The 27095-nt window shown below is 47.6% G+C and overlaps 1 protein-coding gene across 1 annotated transcript in view; it reads left to right on the plus strand.

Annotated features, from left to right (window-relative positions):
* Positions 1 to 27095, plus strand: part of PHEX (phosphate regulating endopeptidase X-linked) — a 105349-nt gene that overhangs the window by 68538 nt on the left and 9716 nt on the right. The window contains exons 13-18 of the mRNA XM_009900775.2: positions 3878 to 3955; positions 5543 to 5646; positions 12319 to 12377; positions 17103 to 17157; positions 22426 to 22493; positions 25424 to 25554. Coding sequence (XP_009899077.2) covers positions 3878 to 3955; positions 5543 to 5646; positions 12319 to 12377; positions 17103 to 17157; positions 22426 to 22493; positions 25424 to 25554 — 495 coding nt within the window. The remainder of the gene's footprint in view (positions 1 to 3877; positions 3956 to 5542; positions 5647 to 12318; positions 12378 to 17102; positions 17158 to 22425; positions 22494 to 25423; positions 25555 to 27095) is intronic.

Here is a 27095-nt window from a genome sequence, read left to right on the forward strand (position 1 = left end):
TCAGATTCCTTCTTACAGACTTCAATAATTCTTACTGTCACAGGAGGCCCTGTTGCACAGAGACACTGTGGAGGCAGAGAGCAGGGCAAGAATTTCATTGTAGAGGAAGAGGACATGATGGCATTTAACAAGTTCACTTTGGCCACAACAACCCCATGCAGTGCTACAGGCTGGGGACAGAGTGGCTGGAGAGCAGCCAGGCAGAAAGGGACCTGGGGGTACTGGTTGACAGCTGGCTGAACATGAGCCAGCAGTGTGCCCAGGTGGCCAAGAAGGCCAATGGCATCCTGGCCTGGATCAGCAATAGTGTGGCCAGCAGGAGCAGGGAAGTCATCCTGCCCTGCACTCAGCACTGGTTAGGCCTCATCTTGAGTCCTGTGTCCAGTTCTGGGCTCCTCAGTTTAAGAAGGACATTGAGACTCTTGAACGTGTCCAGAGAAGGGCAACAAGGCTGGGGAGGGGTCTGGAGCATAGCCCTGTGAGGAGAGGCTGAGGGAGCTGGGGGTGTTTAGCCTGGAGAAGAGGAGGCTCAGGGGAGGCCTTCTTGCTCTCTACAACTACCTGAAGGGAGGTTGTAGCCAGGTGGTGGTTGGTTTCTTCTCCCAAGCAACCAGAACAAGAGGACACAGTCTCAAGCTGTGCCAGGGGAAGTTTAGGCTAGAGGTGAGGAGAAAGTTCTCCACAGAAAGAGAGATTGGCCATTGGAATGTGCTGCCCAGGGCGGTAGTGGAGTCACCATCTCTGGAGGTGTTAAAAAAAGGCTTAGATGTGGCACTTGGGGCCATGGTTTAGTTGTCAGGAGGTGTTGGGTATTAGGTAATAGGTTGGACTTGATGATCTCTGAGGTCTTTTCCAACCTGGTTGATTCTATTATTCTTGAACAGTCATCCCCTGCAGCAAGAGGGAAATAGAAATTGCAGGACCCTAGAGAGGTCCAGGCTCAGCTCACAGAGAGCAGAATGCAGGGTTGTTATGGCTGCAGTGGTATAAAGCCCAATCCATCCATCCATGCACTTCCTATCATGTAATATTAATTTGAGTTTCCACCACATAGGAGTTTGAAGAACAAATTTCCAAATTTGAGGGGTAAGAGAAATAACATTCCAGCATCCTGAAAACATAGGAAGCAAAAGCTTTGCACTAGCCTAGGCCACCATGGCTCTAATTAATTCTATGGATTTGTCAGATGTAACTCTGTGGTATGTAAGGGGAAAAGGACCTGGGGGTCCTAGTGGACAAAAAGATGCCCATGAGCCAGCAATGTGCCCTTGTGGCCCAGAAGGCCAAGGGCATCCTGGGGTGGATTAGAAGGGCTGTGGTTAGTAGGTCGAGAGAGGTTTTCCTCCCCCTTTGCTCTGCCCTGGTGAGCCCACATCTGGAATATTGTGCCCAGTTCTGGACCCCTCAGTTCAAGAAGGAACTCAGGGAACTGCTTGAGAAAGTCCAGCACAGAACCACAAAAATGATGAAGGGAGTGGAACATTTTCCTTAGAAGGAGAGACTGAGGGAGCTGAGGGCTTGGAGCAGAGGAGCCTGAGGGTGTTGATAGAGATGTGCAGGGTGAGTGCCAGGCTCTGCTGGGTGATGCCCAATGCCAGCACAAAGGGCAGTGGTGGAAGCTGAGGCATAGGAAGTTCCATGGGAACAGGAGGAAAAGCTTTGTCCCTGTGAATGTGACAGAGCCCTGAACCAGGCTGCCCAGGGGGTGTGGAGTCTCCCTCTCTGGAGACGTTCAAGACTTGCCTGGATGTATTCCTGTGTGACCTGCTCTAGGTGCTCCTGCTCTGGCAGGGGGTTGGACTGGATGAGCTTTTGAGGTCCCTTCCAACCTCTAACATTCTGTGATGCTGAGATTCTCCTTATCCTTTCATATCTTTCTGCTTTCCTTTTGTATCCTTCTGCTTTCCTTCTGCAAGCACATTGGTTTCGCAGACGTTCTGGGTGGCTGGTTGGCCTGCTGGTGGTGTGGGGTTTTTTTGAGGTCATTCTTAAGGCTGTTTGCCTTATGCCATTATTTACAAAGAGGGAGTAGTCATCTACAGCTACTACTCACTTCACACCAGAGTGCTTAAATAAATTGTGTGTGAGCACTGGGACCAATTCATGACTGAAAGAGGGGAAAATAAACTATCAAAGTTAATGACAAATGAAGTGTGCCTTACTTTAACACTTCTACAGACATTAGGAAAAGGGCAAAGACTTCAAAGTGGAGAACAAAACAAAGATTAACCCTGTGGTTTTAGGAATCAAAGAATGGCTTAGGTTGAAAGGGACCTTAGAGATCATATCCTCCAACCTCCCCACCATGTGCAGGGACACCTCTCAACTAGACTCAGCTGCTCAAGGTCTCATCCAACCTGGCTTTGAACACCCCTAGGGCTGAGGTTTCTACTATAGAATCATAGAATCAACCAGGTTGCAAAAGACCTGAGAGATCAAGTCCAACCTATTACCTAATACCTAATACCTCCTGGCAACTAAACCATGGCTCCAAGTGTCACATCCAAGCCTTTTCTGAACACCTCCAGGGTTGGTGACTCCACCACCTCCCCTGGGCAGCACATTCCAATGGCCAATTACTCTTTCTGTGAGGAACTTTCTCTTCACCTCCAGCCTAAACCTCCCCTGGCAGAGCTTGAGACTGTGTCCTCTTGTTCTGGTGCTGATTGCCTGGGAGAAGAGACCAACCCCCACCTGGCTACAGCCTCCTTCAGGGAGTTGTAGAGAGCAATAAGGTCTCCCCTGAACCTCCTCTTCTCCAGGCTAAACACCCCCAGCTCCCTCAGCCTCTCCTCACAGGGCTTGTACCACCTCCTGGGCAGCCTGTTACAGAGTCTCCCCAGCCTTGTACTGAAGTGCAGTGTCAGTCAGAAGCGTGAACTCATCCTCAGGTGTAAATGCAAGTGATCCTCAGTGGAAATCTGCCAGGCTGTACTTCCTAGGATCCAAGTTCTCCCATGGCTCTGTATTGAATCTGTGTTCACAGTTGGATGTGTAGCAGCTGCTGTGTCATAATGAAATGGGACAATTCATAGATACATAGAACAGTTTAGGTTGGAAGAGTTGTTAAAGACCATCTAGCTCCAACCCCTTGCCATGGGCAGGGACACCTTGCACTAGCCCAGGTTGCTCAAGGCCTCATCCAGCCTGGTCGTCTTGAACACCTCCAGGGAGGGGGTCATGAACGCATCCTTCCTGGGCAACCTGTTCCAGTGTCTCACCAGCCTTGCTCTAAAGAATTTCTTCCTAATCTCCAACCTAAATCTGCTCTCCTCAAGCTTCAATCCATTCCCTCTCATCCCATCACTGCAAGCCCTTGTCAAAAGTCCATTCCTGGCTTTCATGTAGTCCCCTTCAGGTACTAGAAGGCTGCTATTAGGCCTCCCCAGAGGTTTCTCCTCTCCATGCTGAACAGCCCCAACTCCCTCAGCATGTTCCCACAGGAGAGGTTCTCTAGCCCTTTGGTCATCTTTGTGGCCTCTTCTGAACCAGCTCCCAGAAGCTCCATGTCCTCTTATGCTGGATGCACCAGAACTGGATGCAGTACTCTAGGTGGGGTCTCAGGAGAACAGAGTAGAGGGGGAGAACAACCTCCCTCATCCTGCTGGTCACACTTCTTTTGCTATTTATCAGGGTTTGAAGGGACCTCAAGGATCATCCAGTTCCAAACCCCCTGCCCATGGGCAGGGACCCCTCACACTAGATCAGGTTGCTCAGAGTCACGTCCAGCCTGGCCTTGAATACCTCCAGGGATGAAGCTTCCACAACCTGTTGCAGGGGGGAGAGCAAAAATGCAGGGGGGAGAGCAAAAATCCCACATGCAGAGAAATGGTTCTATCTGCCAACACTTCTTGCTTTTTTTCCCTCTTTTTCAAAGGCAAAAGCAGTCATGGCAAAAGTGGGTTACCCTCAGTTCATCATGAATGACACATATATTAATGAAGACATCAAAACAGTAAGTGTCACACTTGCAGCTTTCTTCTTTTATTACATATTGCAGCCATTCCTTGCTCTGTTTTGCTGCAGCCTAAAGTCAAAGCCCCTCTTTTGTTTTTGGCATGCACCTGGAGTTCTGCTTGCCTGGTTATTTTTAGGCATTGGCTTAAGTGTGCTGGCTCTGATGTCAAAATTGTCAGTGCTGCTGTCTCCCAGCAAGATGACCACGAGGCCTGCTGAGAGTAAAATATGCCTGGGTGCAAAGAGCCTTCCTGCTATGAGGCATTTCAAAGGTTAAACACACAGAGACTGTCCACAATTCTGTATTTAGTTACAAAAATGAAACAACTCAAAGCCAGTTCTCCTCCACATAATGGTCTTCAGAAATGCTCATGCATTTTTCCTCAGAATACTAGAATCAATGAGGCCCCTGGATAGGCTCTCCTCATCCCTCCAGGCTATGGATTTGAGTGATGATTTTGCTGATAATGCTGAGAGGTCCTAAGCAATGTGTGAGCCCACAGTGCTGGCTGCTGCACTGTGGGGCCACTCTTTCCTGAGCCACTCTCTCTTCAGCCTAAATGAGATAGAAAGGCAGATGGTGAAGAATAATATGAAGATGAAGAAATAATATGAAGAGGATGAAGGAGAGGAGGATGAAGGACGAGAAGAAGAGGAGGAAGGAGAAGAAGAAGAGGAGGAAGGAGAAGAAGGAGAAGAGGAGGAAGGAGAAGAAGAAGAGGAGGAAGGAGAAGAGGATGAAGAGGTTGAAGAATAAGAAGAAGAGGAGGATGAAGAGGAAGAGGAGCAGTTAACCATTTTCCAAAGTGGGTAACTGTGGCATGCATGTGATGAATTATCTTACTGAAGGGTCACAGGCAAAGCACAATCACAAATTCAATCCTGACCAGTAAAATACAAGCCTGAGAGTCATCTTGCCAGAGAACAGCAACAAACACTTCAGCAGAGCATTATTAATTGAGAGCCATCCTGTAATCCTCAGGTGTAAATGCAAGTGATCCTCAGTGGAAGTGTGCCAGGCTGTACTTCCTGGGACCCAGGTTCTCCCATGGCTCTGTATGGAATCTCTGTTCGCAGTTGTATGTGCACCAGCTGCTGTGTCATGGTGAAATGGATTAATTCATAGGTTCATAGAATGGTTTAGGCTGGAAGAGACCTTAAAGATCATCTAGTTCCAACCCCCCTGCCATGGGCAGGGACACCTTCCACCAGCCCAGGTTGCTCAAGGCCTCATTCAACCTGTCATTGAACACCCTCAGGGATGGGGCATCCATGAGCAACCTGTTCCAGTGTCTCACTATCCTTCCTAATCTCCAGTCTAAATCTGCTCTCCTCATGCTTCATTCCGTTCCCTCTCATCCAATCACTACAAGCCCTGGTCGAAAGTCCCTTCTCAGCCTTCTTGTTAGACACCTTTGAGGTCCTGGAAGGCTGCTCTGAGGTCTCCCCAGAGCCTTCTTACCGAGTGTGAAAATATTGCTTGCTTTGATAACACCCTCAAAAAATCAGGTGATTATCTTGCTACATGTCATCTTTTTGTTTCTTTAGATGTGTTTTAATGGTGTCTGTGCTTTCTCTCTAACAGCTGAAGTTTACAGAAAGTGATTACTTTGGCAACGTGTTGCAAACGCGCAAGTATGCAGCCCAGTCAGATTTCTACTGGCTTAGGAAAGAAGTCCCCAAAACAGAGTGAGTAGACAAAATCATCTAACAATAATCATCTAACAATAGTTTTTGCATCTAAACAGTGTGCCCAGGTGGCCAAGAAGGCCAATGGCATCCTGGCCTGCATCAGCAAGAGTGTGGCCAGCAGGAGCAGGGAAGTCATCCTGCCCTGTACTCAGCACTGGTTAGGCCACACCTTGAGTCCTGTGTCCAGTTCTGTGCTCCTCAATTTAAGAAAGACATTGAGACTCCTGAATGTGTCCAGAGAAGGGCAACAAGGCTGGGGAGGGGTCTGGAGCACAGCCCTGTGAGGAGAGGCTGAGGGAGCTGGGGGTGGTTTAGCCTGGAGAAGAGGAGGCTCAGGGGAGACCTTCTTGCTCTCTACAACTACCTGAAGGGGGTTGGACTCTTTTCTCATGTCCAAGAGGACACAGTCTCAAGCTGCACCAGGGGAGGTTTAGGCTGGATGTTAGGAAGAAATTCTTCCCAGAAAGAGAGATTGGCCATTGGAATGGCCCTGGAAGTGTTTAAAAAGCGACTGGATGAGGCACTTAGTGCCATGGATTAGTTGATTAGATGGTGTTGGGTGTTGAGTTGGACTTGATGATCTTAAAGGTCTTTTCCAAACTGGTAAATTCTGTGTTCTGTATACTTGAGGCAGTGTGGTCTGGATGATCAGGTAGTGAGGTGGATTGTTAACTGGTTAAAGGAAAGAAGTCACAGAGTTATGGTCAATGGGATGGAGTCTAGTTGGAAGCCTGTAACTAGTGGAGTCCCTCAAGGGTCAGTACTAGGACCAGAGCTGTTGAATATATTCATTAATGATCTGGATGAGGGCACAGCAAGTTTGCTGATGACACCAAACTGGGAGGATGCCTGACACAGGAAGGCTGTGTTGCCATTCAGCCACACCTGGACAGGCTGAGAGTTGGGCAGGGAGAAATGTAATGGAGTTCAACAAGGGCGAGTGTGGAGTCTTGCACCTAGGAGAGAACAATCCCATGGAGCAGGATAGGTTGGGAACTGACCTGCTGGAGAGCAGTGAAAGGGAAAAGGACCTTGGAGTCCTAGTGGATGGAAGGTTGACCATGAGCCACAATGTGCTCTTGTGGCCAAGGCCAATGGCATCCTGGGGTGGATTAGAAGGGCTGTGGTTAGTAGGTAGAGAGAGGTTCTGCTCCCCCTTTACCCTGCTTTGGTGAGGCCACATCTGGAATATTGTGTCCAGTTCACCTCCAGGACTGGTGACTCCACCACCTCCCTGGGCAGCACATTCCAATGGCCAATTTCTCTTTCTGGGAAGAACTTTCTCCTCACCTCCAGCCTAAACCTCCCCTGGCACAGCTTGAGACTGTGTCCTCTTGTTCCGGTGCTGGTTGCCTGAGAGAAGAGACCAACCCCCACCTGGCTACAACCTCTCTTCAGGTAGTTGTAGAGAGCAAGAAGGTCTCCCCTGAGCCTCCTCTTCTCCAGGCTAAACTACCCCCAGCTCCCTCAGCCTCTCCTCACAGGACTGTGCTCCAGACCCCTCCCCAGCCTTGTTGCCCTCTCTGGACACATTCAAGAGTCTCAATGTCCTTCTTAAATTGAGGAGCACAGAACTGGACACAGGACTCAAGGTGTGGCCTAACCAGTGCTGAGCACAGGGCACAATGACTTCCCTGCTCCTGCTGGCCACACTCTTGCTGATGCAGGCCAGGATGCCATTGGCCTTCTTGGCCACCTGGGCAATTAATTTATGTTTTGACAGAATTATATACACAGCTATGTATTGGATGCAGAAAGACTAGGTTCCCCCCCTTCCCCTAGTTATTCAGAAGCTCCTGTGGATATTTTCTTTGGCAAGTTCTAGGTATCCCTCTTCTGGTGCACAGTAGTGGTGTGCTTGAAGCTGATATTTAATTGAACGAATTAAAAAGAAAGGAAGAGGAGGAAAAAAAAAAAGAGGAGTAATTGAATCTCAATTAAAAATGGATTATATCTCCTGGTCACAGTTAGAATTTGGAATGAGCCAGCAGGGCTTTACGGAATAAATTGTCTATGAATGGAAGCATTAAGTAAGAGATGCTATTTTCAGTCCTAGTAGCAATCAGCATTGTTGGTTACCTGCTGTGGTGTGGAGTAAGGCACACTACCATTCACATACATTGCTTGTTATTTGTAAACAGGAGAGGGCAGGTTGTGTCACACACTGTCACGAAACACAGGAGAGGGTATCAGTCTCTTCTCCTCCTGGTGGGTAATCAAATCCTTCAGATGCAAATCAGAAACCTAAACAGACCTTAATTAGTCTAATCATGCTACTTAAAAATAACTCCTCCTACACGGGGACTTCGACATTGCTGCTGCTTAGCTCCTGTGGTGGTGTTTCACAGGGTCACAGGATGTTAGGGGTGGGAAGACCTTCCAGTCCAACCCCCCTGCTAGAGCAGGACCATAGAATCCAGCACAGCTTGCACAGGAACACATCCAGATGGGTCTGCGAAGTCTCCAGAGAAGGAGACTCCACAGCCCCTCTGTGCCTCTACGGGACACCTTCTGGCCTGGGGGATCCCAGTGTGATTTTTGCCCCCCTTCCTTTTTCTTCATCATCCTATGGGACACCTTCTGGCCTGGGGGATCCCAGTGTGATTCTTGCTCTCTTTCCTTTTTCTTCATCATCCTACGGGACACCTTCTGGCCTGGGGGATCCCAGTGTGATTTTTGCTCTCTTTCCTTTTTCTTCATCATCCTACAGGACACCTTCTGGCCTGGGGGATCCCAGTGTGATTTTTGCCCCCCTTCCTTTTTCTTCATCATCCTACAGGACACCTTCTGGCCTGGGGGATCCCAGTGTGATTCTTGCTCTCTTTCCTTTTTCTTCATCATCCTACGGGACACCTTCTGGCCTGGGGGATCCCAGTGTGATTTTTGTCCCCCTTCCTTTGTCATCACAGCTACATGCTCTGCTTTCTCTGAGGCTGGTGGTAGCCCCCACATGAGCCCTGCTGGGGTTTATTCTGCCTTTGCACCTGCTCAATGCTATGTAAGGGCTCTGAAAGTGATGTCACACGATCTGCTTTTGCTGTGTTGGCTGAGAGGTACCGAGGCACAGAGAGTCATTATATGATAAACCAGTCACTCCCACCCAGCAGCCTGAAGCATGTTAAATCTGGCTTTCAAAATACCATCACTTGCCATGTTTTAACTATCAGATGCTGATGCTTTTGCTTCTCTTTTCCCTTTTGTCCTCCCCTTTTCCTCTTTTTCCTTTCCCCCTTTTACCCCTTTTTCTTTTTCCTTTCCCACCTTTATTCCTTTTCCCGCCTTTATTCCTTTTCCCCCTTTATTCCTTTCCCCCCTTTATTCTTTCCCCCCTTTATTCTTTCCCCACTTTATTCTTCCCCCCTTTATTCTTTTCCCCCCTTTATTCCCTTTCCCTCCCTTTATTCCCTTCCCCCCCTGTATTCCCTTTCCCCCCCTGTATTCCCTTCCCCCCCCCGTATTTCCTTTCCCCCCCGTATTCCCTTCCCCCTCCGTATTCCCTTTTCCCCCCTTTATTCCTTTCCTCCCCTTTATTCCTTTCCTCCCCTTTATTCCTTTCCTCCCCTTTATTCCTTTCCTCCCCCTTATTCCTTCCCCCCCCTTATTCCTTCCCTCCCCTTATTCCTTCCTCCCTTATTCCTTTCCCCCTTTATTCCTTTTGTCTTTCCCCTGCTTTCCCTTATTTCCTTTTTATTTTCTGCCCTTTTCCCATTCCCTTTTTCCTTTCCCTCTTTTGTCCTTCTTTCCCTTTTTTCCTTTTTCTCATCCCCCTTTCTTCTTTTTTCCCTTTTTCTTTTCCCTTTTCCCTTTTTTCTTTTTCCCCTTTTTCTTCTTATTTCCTTTTTTCTTCCCCCCCTTTTTCCCATTTTCCCCCTTCCCCCCCCTTTTTTCTTTTGTTTTTCTTTTCTCTCCCCTTTTTTCTTTCATTTTCCCTCTTTTTTTCCCCTCCCCCTTTTCCCCTGTTTTTCTCCCCTCCTCCCCCCCCCCCTTTTCCTCTTTTTTTTTCTTCTTTCAAGCTTTTCTATTTCACAGAACTCCACAGACCTTTGGTCTACACTGAAGCTTGGCTCTGTGTTAATAAAGAATTACCCTTGGGGTTTTCTTTCTGTTTGCTTCATTTCTTCTCTTCCTTAGTTCAACAGCTTCCAGGATAACATTTCTATTTAGAGGTAGATATCATAAGATGGTACAAGCTGTGAAGTGGAAAAAAAAATAAAGGTAAATAAGAAAATTAGTGGTTTGAGGAAATAAGCTTCCAGATAGTAAAGTAATAGTAGCCCTAAAGTGTAAAGCACTCTGTTCATTTAGCAGAGAGTGCAGATTTCTCAGCAACAGCATTTCAGACTGGATCCACACTCCTCAGCACAGTAACCTACATGGAACAATCAAAAGGATGGTTCCTTCCAAGCAGCAGGAAAACCCCACCAGGCAGAGGAGCTGGAGGATACAAGACAAAGCAAGGGGGAAATGTCAATATCAAAGTAGAAAGAAGTCATTCTGGAAATGCATCAGTTTTATAAGCTAAAAAGAGGAAGGAACATCCCCCAAAGCAGGAGTAATTATAAACATTCTTTGTCCTCTCTTCTGCTCCCTCCCTGGCTGTTATCTGCCTCACAGAGAAAAGGAGAGTGGAGGGAATCAGGGGAGGCATTGCTCAGGGCATGGATGGAGGGAGGGATGTACATGTCCCAGCGGGTAGCATGAGTCTGTGACAACACATTGGGGTACCAGAGCTGCCTGCTCTGTCAGTCTGGGGAGGCAGCCTCCGCCACCAGCACTGCAGCTGCAGGAAGTGCAGCTTGCTGGCCCCACTGCCTGTTTTAGATGCCAGCTGCAAGTCCTAACAGCTGGCTGGGGAGATGGCTGCTGTCTTCACAGCTGGCTCTATCAAACCAAAGAAAAACTGCTCAGGTATCAGGAGAGACCCTATGAAAGGGATTTTGTGGCATGAGCTGAGAGATATTATGCACAGAACAGCCCAGGTTGGATTGCAAGCCAGGTTGGATGGAGAGGGCTGAACAAAGCAGGGGGAGCATAAGGAGGAAGGGGACAAGGTGTGAAGACAATTATAATAACCCAGGTGAGACATGACTAGAGCAGAGGGAGGGGAAAGGCAGAGCGTGGGGAAGTGAGCGCCAGGTGGAAGGGAAAGATAAAAAGGACAATCAGAGTTTCATATTCATCCATGCAGTCACACATACAAATATACACAGTGTGTGTATATTGAAACAGACACAGTATCACAGTACCACAGTACATTAGAGGTTGGAAGGGACCTCCAGACATCACCCAGTCCAAGCCCCCTGCCAGAGCAGGAGCACCCAGGGTAGTGTGCACAGGAATGCATCCAGGTGGGTTTGGAAAGTCTCCAGAGAAGGAGACTCCACCTCTCTGGCCAGCCTGTTCCAGGGCTCTGGCACCCTCACTGCCAAGAAGTTTCTCCTCATGTTGAAGTGAAACCTTCTCTGTTCAAGTTTGTATCCATTGTTCCTTGGCTTACTACTGCACACCACTGAAAAGAGCTTGGCCCCCTCCACTTGACACCCACCCCTCAGATATCAATAGCCATTGATCAGATCCCCTCTCAGCCTTCTCTTCTCCAGACTAAACAGCCCCAGGGCTCTCAGTCTCTCTTCACAGGGGAGATGCCCAAGTCCCCTAATCATCCTCCTGGCTCTCTGCTGGACTCTCTCTCTCTGTGTCTCTTACAGAATATAGAATCAACCAGGTTGGAAAAGACCTTCAAGATCATCAAGTCCAACTTATCACCCAACACCATCTAATTACCTAAACCATGGCACTGAGTGCCTCATCCATTCACTGAACTGGGGAGCCCCAAACTGGACACAGTATTGCAGGTGTGGTCTCACCAGGGCAGAGTAGAGGGGGAGAAGAACTTCCCTAGCCCTGCTGGTCATTACAAAATGCTCTCCTCTAACTTCAAAAGGGAGTTCCTCCACACATATTTGAAAGATACCCTAAGGGACTTTTCACAGCTGCTATCAGTGCTGCAGCCTCTGTTGGGTGAGCTTCACTTTGTCAGCACAGCAGACCTCAAGCAAAATGGAGACTTGGAAATAAAACAGGTTATAGGAAGCTTTACAATCACCCTCACTTGGAAATAAAACACATTAGGTAATAGGAAGCTTGGCAATCACCCTCAGTCAGAAATAAAACATATTAGGTAATAGGAAGCTTACCAATCACTCTCACTTAGAAATAAAACACATTAGGTAATAGGAAGCTTAACAATCACTGAGAAATAAAACACATTAGGTAATAGGAAGCTTAGCAATCAGCCTCACTTGGAAATAAAACAAATTAGGTAATAATAAGCTTAACCATCACTCACACTTAGAAATAAAAGATATTAGGTAATAGGAAGTTACCAATCACTCTCACTCAGAAATAAAACACACTAGGCAATAAGAAGCTTAACAACCACTCCTGTTGATTGTGTGTGCTTAAAATAAAGCCATTAGAGAATAGGTTTCAATGTTCCAGAAAGTGTGGGTAGCATCTGTTTAAATGGAGAAATACTTAAGCTTTATATGCATCCCAGGCCTTTTGACATTTTTGCTTCCTTCCACTGAGTTCTCTTTTTATCTGTGCTCCTTCTGTTCATAAAGATGTAAGTGTACTGACAGCCAATTTCTTTTACTCTTATTACAGGTGGTTTACAAGCCCAACTACCGTCAATGCTTTTTATAGTGCATCTACCAACCAGATCAGTGAGTATCTGACTTCTCCTTATAAAGCTCCTCTTTGGAAAATGCGTGTCTTGAGCTTCACAGAATCACAGAACTGTCAGGGTTGGAAGGGACCCCAAGGATCATCCAGTCCCAACCCCCCTGCCATGGGCAGGGACATCTCACACTACAGCAGGTTGCTCACAGCCACATCCAGCCTGGCCTTCAAAACCTCCAGGGATGAGGCTTCCACCACCTCCCTGGGCAACCTGTGCCAGTGTCTCACCTCCCTCATGTGGAAGAATTTCTTCCTAATGTCTGATGTAAATCTGTCCTCCTCTAGTTTGGATCCATTCCCCCCAGTCCTATCACCAACTGACCTCTGGAGAAGTCCCTCCCCAGCTTTCTTGAGGGGCCCTTCAGATTCTGGAAGCTCACAATAAGGTCACTTCCAACCCCTACCATTCTATGACTCTGTGGAAAAAAAGAATGGAACAGAGGCTGCAAAGAGCTTCCAAAATTATATTTTGGTCTAGATGATCTCCAGAGGTCACTTCCAGTAAGGTCCCCCTGGAGTCTTCTCTTCTCTAGACTGAACAACCCCAACTCTCTCAGCCTGTCCTCATAGGAGAGGTTCTCCAGGCCTTTGAGGCAGAGAAAAGCAACACCCTGATGAGGTGTAAGGTTGAACAGATGCCTTGGATGATTATCTACTGTTGATACTATCTCTGTAAGTCCATACCCATGCTCTTAAGTCATTTGTGCTTGTATTGCACTGCTCTGGTCAAAGTCAGGAGGCCTCATTAGAGAGTGGCTTCGTTACATGCTACAGGAAGAAGATATCATCTACACCAGAAGCTGAAAATTAGATTTGAATTAGCATGTGTAGAGAAAACCAGAGCTGAGAGCTCACATTAGCCAAGAAGTATCCTCTTCACAGAGAGCAGCATGCAATCATTGATGGTGTCAGCTGGCTGCTGCTGCTGGGAGTTGCAGGGGAGAGTTCTCATCACAGTGCTGTGGCTAGCGAGCCCAAGGGGGCCATGTCTAGGGACACTTTCTCTGCCCTTAAGAACTAGGCTAATTGGAAGGTTATTGATGGAGTAGTTTCAAGTGCATGTTAAGTTTCCAGGAGGTTAATGAAAGTAACAGATTGGGGCTGAACACTTTCTGAGCCCTCTTGTTAAGGAAGTTTGAAGTGTTAAGTCAGCCCTCATTTTCAGTTTCCCCTACTTCCTACTCACCAGTATTCTCCTTGGTTCAATTTTTTCCCTCCCCTCCCCTCCCCTCCCCTCCCCTCCCCTCCCCTCCCCTCCCATGAGTGATGCTCCAATCTCTTAATCAGCAATGTGCTCTTGTGGCCAAGAAGGGCCAAGTGCATACTGGGTGGATTAGAAGGGCTGTGGTGAGTAGGTCAAGAGAGGTTCCCCTCCTTATCTACTTTGCCCTGCTGAGGCCACATCTGGAATATTGTGTCCAGTTCTGGGCCCCTCAGGGCAAGAAGGACCACAGGAAATTGCTTGAGAGTCCAGCACAGAGCCACAAAAATGATGAAGGGAGTGGAAGATCTTCCTTAGGAGGAGAGACTGAGGGAGCTGAGGGCTCTGTAGCTTGGAGCAGAGGAGCCTGAGGGGTGACTTCATTCATGTTGATAAAGATGTGCAGGGTGAGTGCCAAGAGGCTGGAGCCAGACTCTGCTCAGTGATGCCCAATGGCAGCACAAGGGGCAGTGGGAGAAGCTGAGGCATAGGAAGTTCCATGGGAACACAAGGAAACATTTTTCTCACTGTGAGTGTGACAGCCCTGGACCAGGCTGCCTGGGGGAGGGGTTGTGGAGTCTCTTGCTCTGGAGATATTCCAAACCCACCTGGATGTGTTCCTATGTGACCTGCACTAGGTGCTCCTGCTCTGGCAGGGCGATTGGATTGGATGATCTCTCAAGGTCCCTTCCAGCCCCTAACATTCTGTGATCTATGGCAGATGGGTTTGGATGGGGTCTGTAATAAGACAACACAGCTTGCTTTCTATGTGCTGATGGGTGAATAATGGCCTTGGCTGTAGAGTCAGAGCCTGAACTAGCAATAAAATGTATGGAGAGAGAGGTTTTCAGCCCATATTCCTCTTCTGGGGCTGAGTAGGGGGGGAAAGGCATGTAAAGATTTATTGTGAAGTGTTAGCTGAAAGTACCTTCCCTGTGCCTGTAGCTCCTCCTTAAGATGTGAAATTCTCTGCAGTCTGGCTGCCTCCTTCAGATCAGCTCTTTGCTTGCTTGAACTCCAGTGGCATATGAATAATGCTGTTAGCATTTGTTGTTTCTACAGCCTGCTATAAACTGGCTGAGTTTTGCCAGTATTTCTTTTAGGTGCAATATGCCAAACAAGCAAGAATCAGACTTCACAAGGGAATTGCCTAAACTGAGAGGATTCAAAACAGCACACACACACAAAGGAAAAAAACCCAAAACTGGCTGCCCAGAGAGGTTGCGGAGTCTCCTTCTCTGGAGACTTTCAAAACTAACCTGGATGTGTTCCTGGGCAGCCTGTGCTAGATGCTCCTGCTCTGGCAGGGGGGATGATCTCTGGAGGTCCCTTCCAGCCCTTAACATTATGTGATTCTGTGATCTATCTCAATTTCAAGGAGATTCTAGGTCTAGGACATTGGTTTGGGTTGGATGGACCTCCAAAGGTCATCCATTCCAACACCCCTGCAGTCAGCAGGGACATCCTCCACCAGGTCAGATTGTTCAGAGTCTAGTTACAGCCTGAGCTTGAATATCTCCAGGGATGGGGCCTCAAGTACTCCCCTGGGCAACCTGTTCCAGTGTTCCAGCACCCTCATGGTACAGAAGTTTTTCCTAACATCCAATCTCAATCTCCTGTTCTCTAATTTCAAACCATTGCCCCTCACCCTGTCACTACAGGCCTTTGGAAACTCCCTCTGCAGCCCCTTCAGCTATTAGGTCTCCCTGGAGCCTTCTCTTCTCCAAGCTGAACAACCCTAGCTCCCTTAGCCTGTCCTCATAGCAGAGGTGTTCCAGCCCCTTGATGATTTTTGTGGCCCTCCTCTGAAACCCCTCCATCAGGTCCAAGTCCTTCCTGTGTTGAGGGCTCCATAGCTGAAGGCGAGGTCTCACTGGAGCAGAGCAAAGTGGCAGAATCACCTCTCTGGATCTTCTGGCTATGCTTCCTTTGAATTCTTCTCATCTGCTGTTATGGGGAGAGGAACATTTGGGGTTAATGGGCCCTAATGAGTCCTTCATTAAACGGTCTCTTTAAAACGTTCAGGAATGAGGTTCTTGAGGTTCAGATTGGGAAGCAACCAGGCAACGGAGTTCACACTAAATTTCCAGCTCTTAACCTAGTGTGCTTGCAGGCAATTTTCATCAGGTTGCATGATTGTCCCATTGCTGTGAGATGTTTAAAAACACTATGGGAGGCAAAGAGAGGTAGATTAGGAAAGCTTTGCCCTTGACATTGATGCAATTGTGTTTTGGAGCGCTGGAAAAGCAAATGATGACACACTTGAAACAACAAAACAGCATCTGGAGAAGTAAGGGGAAACAGCCACTCACAGAAAATAAGTTTGATGAGCACATTTCTTGTAAGCTAATGGAAAAGAATCACAGAATGTCAGGGGTTGGAAGGGACCACGGGAGATCATCCAGTCCAACCCCCCTGCCAGAGCAGGAGCACCTAGAGCAGGTCACACAGGAACACATCCAGGTGGGTTTGGAATACCTCCAAAGAGGGAGACTCCACAACCCCCCTGGGCAGCCTGGTCCAGGGTTCTGTCACCCTCACAGGGAAAAATGTTTCCTTGTGTTCCCATGGAACTTCCTATGCCTCAGCTTCTACCACTGCCCCTTGTGCTGCCACTGGGCATCACCCAGCAGAGCCTGGCTCCATCCCCTTGGCACTCACCCTGCACATCTTTATCAACATGAATGAGGTCACTCCTCAGGCTCCTCCTCTCCAATCTAAAGAGCCCTCAGCTTCCTTAGGCTCTCCTCATAAGGAAGACGTTCCATGAGGCTCTGTGATGGACTCTTTAATGCAGTCCCCTGAGTTCCTTCTTGAACTGAGGGCCCCAAAACTGGACACAATATTTCAGATGTGGCCTCAGCAGGGCAGAGTAGAGGGTGGGGGAGAACCTCTCTGGAGGTTTTTAAGGCCAGGCTGGATGTGGCTCTGAGCAACCTGATCTAATGTGAGGTGTCCCTACCCACGGCAGGGGGGCTTGGAACTAGATGATCCTTGAGGTCCCTTCCAACCCTGACAATTCTTCATAGATGAGACATAAATTTTACCACTCTCCTGTCTCCTGCTGCACTGAAGCCTCTCTAAGCTAACACTTTCTGAATTCTTGTTCCCTATTTATTGGCTGTGGATCTGTTAACAGATCTAAGGGCAGCCCAATGATTTTCTGCACAGGAAACACTGGGTGTTTTTTTCACAGGGACACCTGTGGTCTGGTTGATCACGTAGGGTTGGGTGTAGGTTGGGCTTGGTGATCTTAGAGGTCTCTTCCAACCTGGCTGATTCTGTGACTGAAATGAAGTTCTTGCAATGCAGCATCTTCCTCCCTCAAGGAAGGAGGATCTCTGTTTCTTCTCCAAAATCTCTCTGCTGCTCCTTAGGAAAAAATCTCTCTAGCTAAACCTCCTGAAACTAAAGGAAAAAGTTTGTTTCAATTCCAAACCCTTGGGCTGCCTTGGATGAGAGACTTCACTATTACTGTTTTGCTCTGTTTTGTTTCTTCCTATTGCAGGATTCCCAGCAGGAGAATTGCAGAAGCCTTTCTTTTGGGGAACAGAATATCCTAGGTAAGTGCTGCACTGGGGAACCTCATACACTTGGAATGTGTCTGAGGAATAAGGGATTACTGATACAAGGAATAAGAGGGAAAAACATAGGAAATACATAGGGGCAAAGAAAAGGTGATGGAGATGAAGGCTGTGCTGCTGAAGATGGCCAAAAGGCAGTGCCCAGCAATGCTGTATTGCCCTTCTGTAAGGACAGCTTGGCCCTGGGTATTGTTTGTTCTTCCCTGCTTTTAATACAACAACCAGACTTTGAGAACTGCTCCTTTGTACACTAACTTTTCTTCCCCTTGGGAACTGCCTGTGTTGCTGCTGCCTTAATCTGATGACTGATTTCTCACAGGAATTGCTGATTAAGTGCACCTAAGTGGAAGTGTTTCCATGCTGTAGCCTGCAGATGCAGGAGTGTGCAGGTGTTACAAGCAGCTGTAAATCAGGTAGCAGAACAGAAGTGAATGCCCTCAGAAGCCATTTAGCATCAGTTTATTGTTCACTTTCTGCTAAACCCCAAGCTGAACAGTTGGCCTTAGCCTCTGCCTGTTGAGGTCATGAGAATACAACACATAAGGGACACAATGTTTTTAGCTCCAACTAATTAGTTCTAGCACTGCTGGAGGCTCAGGGAAGACCTTATTGCTCTCTACAGCTATCTGAAGGGAGGTTGTAGCCAGGTGGGGGTTGGTCTCTTCTCTTTCTGTTCTGTGACAAGAAGAGGTGTTCAAAAAGGGATTGGATGTGGCACTTGAAGCCATGGTTTAGCTAGTCATGAAGTGCTGGGTGATAGGTTGGACTTGATTCTCTGAGGTCTTTTCCAACCTTATTGATTCTATGATTGTAAGAGGACACAGTCTCAAGCTGTGCCAGGGGAGGTTTAGGCTGGATGTTAGGAAGAAATTCTTTACAGAAAGAGAGATTAGCCATTGGAATGTGCTGCCCAGGGAGGTGGTGGAGTCACCATCCCTGGAAGTGTTTAAAAAGAGACTGGCTGAGGCACTCGGTGCCATGGTTTGGTTGCTTGGATGGTGTTGGGTGATAGCTTGGACTTGATGATCTGAAAGGTCTTTTCTTACCTGGTTAATTCTGTATTCTAGAATTTAAGGGTGAGTTTTAGCAAGACAATAGAACAAACAGAAGCTAACAATAAAAGATTGGAAGTACATTTTTGAAGGGTTCTGTTCAGTTTTCCAGTTGAATAATTGAGCATGGGTTCACTGTTAAAGCTCCTAAGCATGAAATGGTGGTTTAGCAAGGCTAGAGATTCAGCCTTAAGTTCTTTTCTACACAGTTGATCTGTGCAGACAGGACTGGATGACCTTTGGAGGTCCCTTCTGGCCTTGAACATTCTATGATTCTATAATTCTTTGATTCTGTGATTCAATGATTCTATATACTGGTAAGGTGAGATTGCTGGAGCTCCTCTCCTATGACGACAGGATGAGAGAGTTGGGGCTGTTCAGTTTGCAGAAGAGAAGGCTCTGAGGAGACCTTATTGTGACCTTCCATTATCTGAATGGGGCTATAAGGAAGCTGGGGAGGGATTTTTGAGGGTGTCAGGGAGTGATAGGACTGGGGGGAATGGAGCAAAACTAGAAATGGGTAGATTCAGATTGGATGTTAGGAAGAAAGAATCCAAGCCAGAGGAGGGAGGTTTAGATTAGACATTAGGAAGAAGTTGTTCCCCGTAATGGTGGTGAGACACTGGCACAGGTTGCCCAGGGAGGTGGTGGAAGCCTCATCCCTTGAAGTTTTTGCAGCCAGGCTGGATGTGGCTGTGAGCAACCTGCTGTAGTGTGAGGTGTCCCTGGCCATGGCAGGGGGGTTGGGACTGGATGATCCTTTGGGTCCCTTGCACCGTGACAATTCTGTGAATATTTCCACATGCATAAGAGATTGCCTGGGCAGGGCCATGTGCTGCTGTAGCTGAGGAAGAATAATTATAGGTCACAGATTTAGTGTTGGGAAAACCACTGCTTCTCTGCAGTTCAATATCTTTCTATTTTTGGGCACAATAAGAGTCTGAGAAGTTTCTGGTGGCACTCTCTGGAAGTTATTTTGCAGTTCCATAAAGCCAGCCAGTGGTGAAACAGATCCTTAATAAATCTTTGTTTAAAAAAGAAGAAGAAATGCAGACTTTTCAGAATAGAATAGAACAGAATAGAATAGACCAGGTTGGAAGAGACCTTTGAGATCATCGTGTCCAACCTGTCATCCAACACCACCTAATCAACTAAACCATGGCACCAAGTGCCTCATCCAGACTCTTTTTAAACACCTCCAGTGATGGTGACTCCACCACCTCCCTGGGCAGCACATTCCAATGGCCAATTTCTCTTTCTGGGAAGAATTTCATCCTAACATCCAGCCTAAACCTATCCTGGTGCAGCTTGAGACTGTGTCCCCTCCTTCTGTCATGGTTGCCTGGGAGAAGACTCCCTTCAGGGAGTTGTAGAGAGCAATAAGGTCTCCCCTGAGCCTCCTCTTCTCCAGGATAAACACCTCTAGTTCCCTCAGCCTATCCTTACAGGGCTGTGCTCCAGACCCCTCCCCAGCCTTGTTGCCCTTCTCTGGACACCTTCCAGCAACTCAACATCTTTCTAATCTGAGGGGCCCAGAACTGGACACAGGACTCAAGGTGTGGCCTAACCAGTGCTGAGTACAGGGCACAATGACTTCCCTGCTCCTGCTGGCCACACTATTCCTGATGAAGGCCAGAATGCCATTGGCCTTCTTGGCCACCTGGGCACACTGCTGGCTCATGTTCATCCTACTATCAACCAGTACCTCCAGGTCCCTTTGTGCCTGGCTGCTCTCCAGTCACTCTGTCCCCAGCCTGTAGTGCTGCATGGGGTTGTTGTGGCCAATGTGTTTGCCATCTTCCAATCAGGATGTGTCCTTGCAAACAGGAAATTTGGCAATGTCTGTAGAGAGAGACTGGCACTCAATTTAACAACTAATGAAGCTGCATTCAGAGAGAATTGTTGGGAGCCAGGTGGCTTTCTAAGTGGTAACTGAGGATAGAAGAAAGTCCTTTCTTGTCAAAAGTGAACTTCTATTCTGATGTGGTTACTGCAGATCTGCTCCCAGCTTTTCTTTCTGAAGAGCTTCCTTTGTAGCCCAACCTTCTGCCACAGCAATAATACTGTAGCTCTCTCAAAGAGTTCTGTTTTGCTCCTTTCCCTTCTTTAAAGGTTACCCTTAGCTTAAATTGGTTTTGCTTGAGTAGGTATCAAAATGAAATTTAGTAAACAAATGGAGCTGCTTTATATCAGGCAAGAGATTGCTTTTGTCCTTGAAATATTCTGCATCTGTTTGTTTGGTTAGTTTTCTGCCTGCTTAAAAGAAACAGTACATGGCACTGGGACAGGGAAAAAATCCTCACAAAGTCATCAGCACTTGCTGGAAAACTGATTTGGCAAATATTTAACATTGGGTGGTGGTTTAGTTTCTACTCCCAGCCCAACCACCATAAAAGTGTTGCATGTGTTTGCATAAAGGGAAGTGATCACTGTATGCTGCACAGGATTTCACAGGCTCACAGGATGTTAGGGGTTGGAAGGGACCTCTGGAGATGATCAAGTCCAACCCCCCTGCCAGAGCAGGACCATAGCACAGGTCACACAGGAACACATCCAGACAGGGCTTGAAAGTCTCCAGAGAAGGAGACTCCACAACCTCTCTGGGCAGCCTGTTACAGTGCTCTCTGACCCTCACAGTGGAGAAGTTCCTCCTCATGTTGAAGTGGAACCTCCTTTGTTGGAGTTTATATCCATTACCCCTTGTTCTATAATGGGACACAACTGAGCAGAGTCTGTCCCCTCCCTCTTGACCCCCAGCCCTCAGATATTTATAGACATTTATGAGGTCCCCTCTCAGTCTTCTCCTCTCCAGACTAAACAGCCCCAGGGCTCTCAGCCTCTCCTCACCAGGCAGTGCTCCAGTCCATTCAGCATCCTTGTAGCCCTGCCTTGGACTCTCTCCAGCAGATGCCTGTCCCTCTTGAACTGGGGAGCCCAGAACTGGATGCAGTATTCCAGGTGAGGTCTCACCAGGGCAGAGGAGAGGGGGATGAGAACCTCCCTGGATCTGCTGCCTACACTCCTCTCAATGCACCCCAGGATCCTTCTTCACAGGGCTGCTCTCCAGCAGATCACCTCCCAACCTTCCCAGGGCAGGACTCTGCACTTATCTTTGTTGAACCTCATTAGGTTCCTCTCTGCCCAGCTCTCAGTTTGTCCAAGTATCACTGAATAGTTGCACAGCCTTCAGGTGTCTCAGCCAAGCCTCCCAGTTTGGTATCATCAGCTTCAGTCGATAAAATAAAGCACCATTCAAATGCCATTATTTGTAGTTAAAAGTCTCAAGTGCCAGATATATTGGAATAAAGACTTCAGAGTACTTGAGTTGGTAGCTTCCTAACAGTCTTCTGAGCCTTTCCAGTCTCCTTTAATATGGGTTTAATATCTTTATTGATGCTTTCCTTCTTTCATCCCTGCTTTCCCATGTGCTTATTTATTTGTAGGTAATGAGGTCAAGATAATTAATGATCTTTTCCTCTCCTGTTTCTCCACTGGATTAGATGGGCCTGTAGATGGTGTCCTGCTCCTGGGCAGGTACAGGGAAATTGGATAACCTCTCTTTATCAAACCAAAGGGAGATCTGTTTCATGCTCTAGAAACAAGAGTCAATCATTTGCAATTCTGTTTGTTGCATGCCAGCAAAGAGTGATTGGAATAGCACTTTGGAAGCCCACTGCAGCCTTTGATCTATTCTTTTTTTTCACAGAGTCATAGCATGGGAGGGGTTGGAAGTGAACTGTGGAGATCATCTACTCCAAAATATCATTTTGGAAGCTCTTTGCAGCCTTTGATACATTCTTTTTTTTCACAGAGTCATGGAATGGTAGGGGTTGGAAGTGACCTTCTTGTGGCCTTCTAGAGTCTGAAGGGGGCTACAAGAAAGCTGGGGAGGGACTTCTTAGTGTGTCAGGGAGTGATAGGATTGGGGGGAATGGAACAAAACTAGAAATGGGTAGTTTGAGTTTGGATGTTAGGAAGAAGTTCTTCCCCATGAGGGTGGTGAGAGACTGGCACAGGTTGTCCAGGGAGGTGATGGAAACCTCATCCCTGGAGGTTTTGAAGGCCAGGCTGGATGTGGCTGTGAGCAACCTGCTGTCCCTGGCCATGGCAGGGGGCTTGGAACTGGCTGATCCTTGAGGTCCCTTCCAACCCTGACAGTTCTGTGATTCTGTGTGGTTGCTTCTTTGTGTTGCAGGTCATTAAGCTACGGTGCCATAGGAGTCATTGTTGGCCACGAGTTCACTCACGGATTTGATAGCAATGGTGAGTGCTTGCCTACATGCTGCTCACTTCTGTGTGTGCCTTAGCTTTTGGGTGTATTTATTTTCCTTAAGTAATGCTGTGCTGTGTGAAAAGATGCTGAGGTTGTCTTTATTAATTTAATTGTTTGCAGTCTTTCTTGGCTGCACCTGATCTCCTTTTGGTATAAGTTTGATGCTTTCTGTTTATTTCAAATGGAAACTAAAATCAGCAACAGAATCAGAAGGTCCTGATGGGGAGAGTGGGAAGGGTTAAAGGGATAACTTCTGATTCTTAAAAATCATAGAATCATTTAGGCTGGAAAAGACCTTGAAGATCATGGAGTCCAGTCACTAACCTAACACTACCAAATCTGCTCCTAAACCACATCTCTAAGCACCACATATACACATCTTTTAGATACCTCCAAGGACAATGCTTCCCTGGGAAGCCTTTTCCAGGCCATGGCAAGCCTTTCAGTGAAAAAAAATCCTAATGTCCAAACTAAACTTCCCCTGGAAACATTTTTTTGTGGCCTGCCCTTGGTGGACCTGCTTTGGCAGAAGGGTTGAACTCAATGATCTACAGAGGTCCCTTCCAACCCCTACCATTCTGTGATTCTGTCTACTGGACTAGAGGAAATGATTCCAAGCTGGAAATATCTGAGGGAGCTGGGGGTGTTCAGTCTGGAGAAGAGGAGGCTGAGGGGAGACCTCATTGCTCTCTACAACTACCTGAAGGGAGGCTGGAGTGAGGAGGGGGCAGCCTCTTCTCCTTGGTGGCAAGAGACAGAACCAGAGGCAATGGTTCCAAGCTGCACCAGGGGAGGTTCAGGCTGGATATTAGGAAATATTTCTTCAGTGAAAGGGTTGTCAAATGTTGGAATGTTCTGCCCAGGGCAGTGCTGGAGTCACCATCCCTGGAGGTGTTCAAGCAGTGTGTGGAGCTGGGGCTTAGGGACATGGTTTAGCGTTGACCCTTCAGTGCTGGGTTGAAGGTTGGACTGGATGAGCTTGGAGGTCTCTTCCAACCAGATGTTTGCTGTGATTCTGTGTGCCTCTCTTTCCTGCAGTCATGAAGAAGCAAATCACAGATCAAGGCTGCACCCACATGGGCAGCTCAACTTGCTTGTTGAAAAGGTCTTAACTGTGTCTTGTGTCTGACTGGCTGAAAAATAGATACTCTCCTACAGATGAGATGGGGCAGGGACCTGAGGCTGAATCTTCCGTGAGCCATTCCTGTAACCCTAAGCCTGGGGAACAGGATGTACATATTCTTCTGCCTGCCTACCTCTCTCCCTCCCTTCCTCCCTTCCTTCCTTCTTCCCTTCCTTCCTCCCTTCCTGCCTTCCCTCCTTCCTTCCTCAGAATTCAAATGTTCTGCTTTTGGTCCAAGGCAAAAAAACCTTAGAATCTTCAGAAGTTTCCATGAATTGGAATTCTTCTTTCTATCTTTTATTTTTTCTTTCTTTTGTGTTGTTTTCTGGTCAAGTGTGCAATGAATTAATAATAAATCAGTTATCATCAGGTTTGCAGAACCAAAGACTTGTGGGCTGAGGATGAAAAATGCCCACAATTATGCTTTACAGGAGAGCTCCAGTGCCTCTTACAGTATGTAATTATCAAAGGTACTGGAGAACTCATTAGTCATCACTACTTTTCATGAAGATTGAAATGATGACAATAAATAGACTGCCAGCTTTTCACTACGGACTGGAGAGAGCTGAGGGAGCTGAGATTGTTCAGCCTCGAGAAGAGAAGACTCCAGGGGGGGACCTTAGAGCTGCCTTCCAATACCTGAAGGAATCCTACAGGAAGGCTGCAGAAGGACTTTTCCTGAGGGTGTCTAGAGACAGGACAAGGGGGAATGGTTTGAAGCTGAGGGAGAATAGGAGTAGGATGGATCTTAGGAAGAAATTCTTCAGTAGAAGAGTGGTGAGACGCTGGAATAGGCTGCCTGGGCAGATTGTGGATGCCTCTGCCCGGGGGGTGTTCAAGGCCAGGCTGGATGAGGCCTTGGGCAGCTGAGTGTAGTTGAGAGGTGTCCCTGCCCATGGTGGGGCGGTTGGAGCAGATGATCTCTAAGGACCCTTCCAACCTAAGCCATTTTAAGATCACAGGATGTTAGGGGTTGGAAGGGACCTCTGCAGATCTTCCAGTCCAACCCCCCTGCCAGAGCAGGACCATAGAATCCAGCACAGGTCACACAGGAACACATCCAGATGGACCTTGAATGTCTCCAGAGAAGGAGACTCCACAACCTCTCTGGGCAGCCTGTTACGGTGCTCTGTGACCCCTCACAGTGAAGAAATGCCTCCTCATGTTGAGGTGGAACCTCCTGTGCTGGTGTTTATATCCATTGTCCCTTGTCCTATCACAGGGAGCAAGTGAGCAGAGCCTGTCCCTTCCTTCCTGACCCCCAGCCCTCAGATATTTATAGACATTTATGAGATCCCCTCTCAGCCTTCTCCTCTCCAGACTAAACAGCCCCAGGGCTCTCAGCCTCTCCTCACCAGGCAGTGCTCCAGTCCATTCAACATCCCTCTGTTGGACTCTCTCCAGCAGATCCCTGTCCCTCTTGAACTGGGGAGCCCAGAACTGGATGCAGTATTCCAGGTGTGGGCTCAGCAGGGCAGAGTAGAGGGGGAGGAGAACCTCCCTGGATCTGCTGGACACACTCCTCTTAATGCACCCCAGGATCCCATTGGCCTTCTTGGCCCCCAGGGCACATTGCTGTCTCATGCAGAACTTGCTGCCCACCAGCACTCCCAGGTCCTTCTCCACGGGGCTGCTCTATGAAGATTCTTGCTCACTGATCTTATTCATTCTGTACCTACCTGAATACATTCACCTCTCATCTCTGTGCAGGCAATAGATGGAAAACCTGGAAGAGCTTGGGATTTTCTGTTATAAACCCACATTTGTCTAATTTCTTTCTTTCTTTCTTTCTTTAAGGTCGGAAATACGACAAAAATGGAAATCTAGACCCATGGTGGACAAGTGACTCTGAAGAGAAATTTAAAGAGAAAACCAAATGTATGATTGATCAATACAGCAATTACTACTGGAAGAGAGCTGGCTTGCATGTAGGTGACACACCAGTGCTGCACTGAGTGTCTCAAGTCTGGGGTTTATGGAGCTGTCTTTTTATTAATCCCACCCCACTGGGGCTACCAACTTCATTCTGCAGAACAGATCTGTGATAACAAAATGGTGATAAAAATTGGCTGTCAGATTTGAGGGGTGGGCTGGCTCTTTGCAGAAATCTTCTGAAGAGGGCCTGAGGGAGCTGGGACTGCAGCCTTGCCTTGCTTTGTCCTCTTGAGGTTTGTCTCTTCTATTGCTTGTGCCTTTTTACTGAAGCTGGAGCTGTGTTCTGTCTGAGATTAAGAACTTCCTTTTTACCTGACTGTGGTCTCTAAATGCCAATGAATATGGAAGCTGGGGAGGGGCCTGGAGAATAAATCTGATGAAGGAGCCGGGGATGGTTAGTTTGGAAAAGAGGAGGCTGAGGGGAGAGCTCATTGCTGTCCACAACTACCTGAAAGGACCTTGTGGAGAGACTGGTGCTGGTCACTTCTTACAGGTAAGTAGTGATAGAACAAGAGGGAATGGCCACAAGCTACAGCTGGGTAGGTTTAGGCTGGACATTAGGAAACATTTTTTCCCACCAAGAGTGGTCAGACATTGGCAGAGGCTGCCCAGGAAGGTGGTGGAGTCCCCAAGCCTGGATGTGTTCCAAGGTGGTTTGGATGTGGTGCTTGGGGTTCTGGTTTTGGGGTGGCCCTTGTAGAGTAGGGTTAATGGTTGGACTTGGTGATCCTGAGGCTCTTTTCCATCCTGAATGTTTCTGTGATTCTGTGTGATTAGCCCAGGCAAAACACCACTCCCCACACCCTGGTGGCAGGGTTAAACTACTTCTCCCCATCAAGGATAGGACTGGATGAGCTCTGGAGGTCCCTTCCAACCTCTAATGTATTGTGATACTGTGATCATCCCATCCTTCTTGGAATCAGAGGAAGAGGATGAAGCCTCTGCACAGAGCTGGTCTAATTACTGTGAGCAGACCCTATTAAATGTCTTCTGAAGTCCCTAATAAAAACTGAGGTTAATAGCTTGGTTTATAGATTCCCTTAGCAATTCTGCCTGTTATTTATTACAGCCATCAAATGGATGCATAAACCCTCCTTTATTTCACACCTAGCTCTTGCTATTTCTTCCATGTGTGCATGCAGACTCAATTTGTAGTGCAAATGAAGGGAGTATGATAGCAGCAGCTCATCCAAAAGGACTGGAGAAATAAAGTGCCAGGGAATGGATTCTGTTTATTGTCTATTGGAGCCATGGGCTTCCCTGAAAAGGTGCACTAAATACAAGTGTCCAAGATGAAGGATTAATAGGATAAACCCCAGACCTTCACAAATCACAGGCTCACAGGATGTTAGGGGTTGGAAGGGACCCCATGGATCATCCAGTTCTAAGCCCCCTGCCATGAGCAGGGACACCTCACACTACAGCAGGTTGCTCACAGCCACATCCAGCCTGGCTGCAAAAACCTCCAGGGATGAGGCTTCTACCACCTCCCTGGGCAACCTGTGCCAGTGTCTCACCACCCTCATGGGGAAGA

Source organism: Dryobates pubescens, chromosome 12 (assembly GCF_014839835.1).
Source record: "Dryobates pubescens isolate bDryPub1 chromosome 12, bDryPub1.pri, whole genome shotgun sequence".
Classification (NCBI taxonomy): Eukaryota; Metazoa; Chordata; class Aves; order Piciformes; family Picidae; genus Dryobates; species Dryobates pubescens.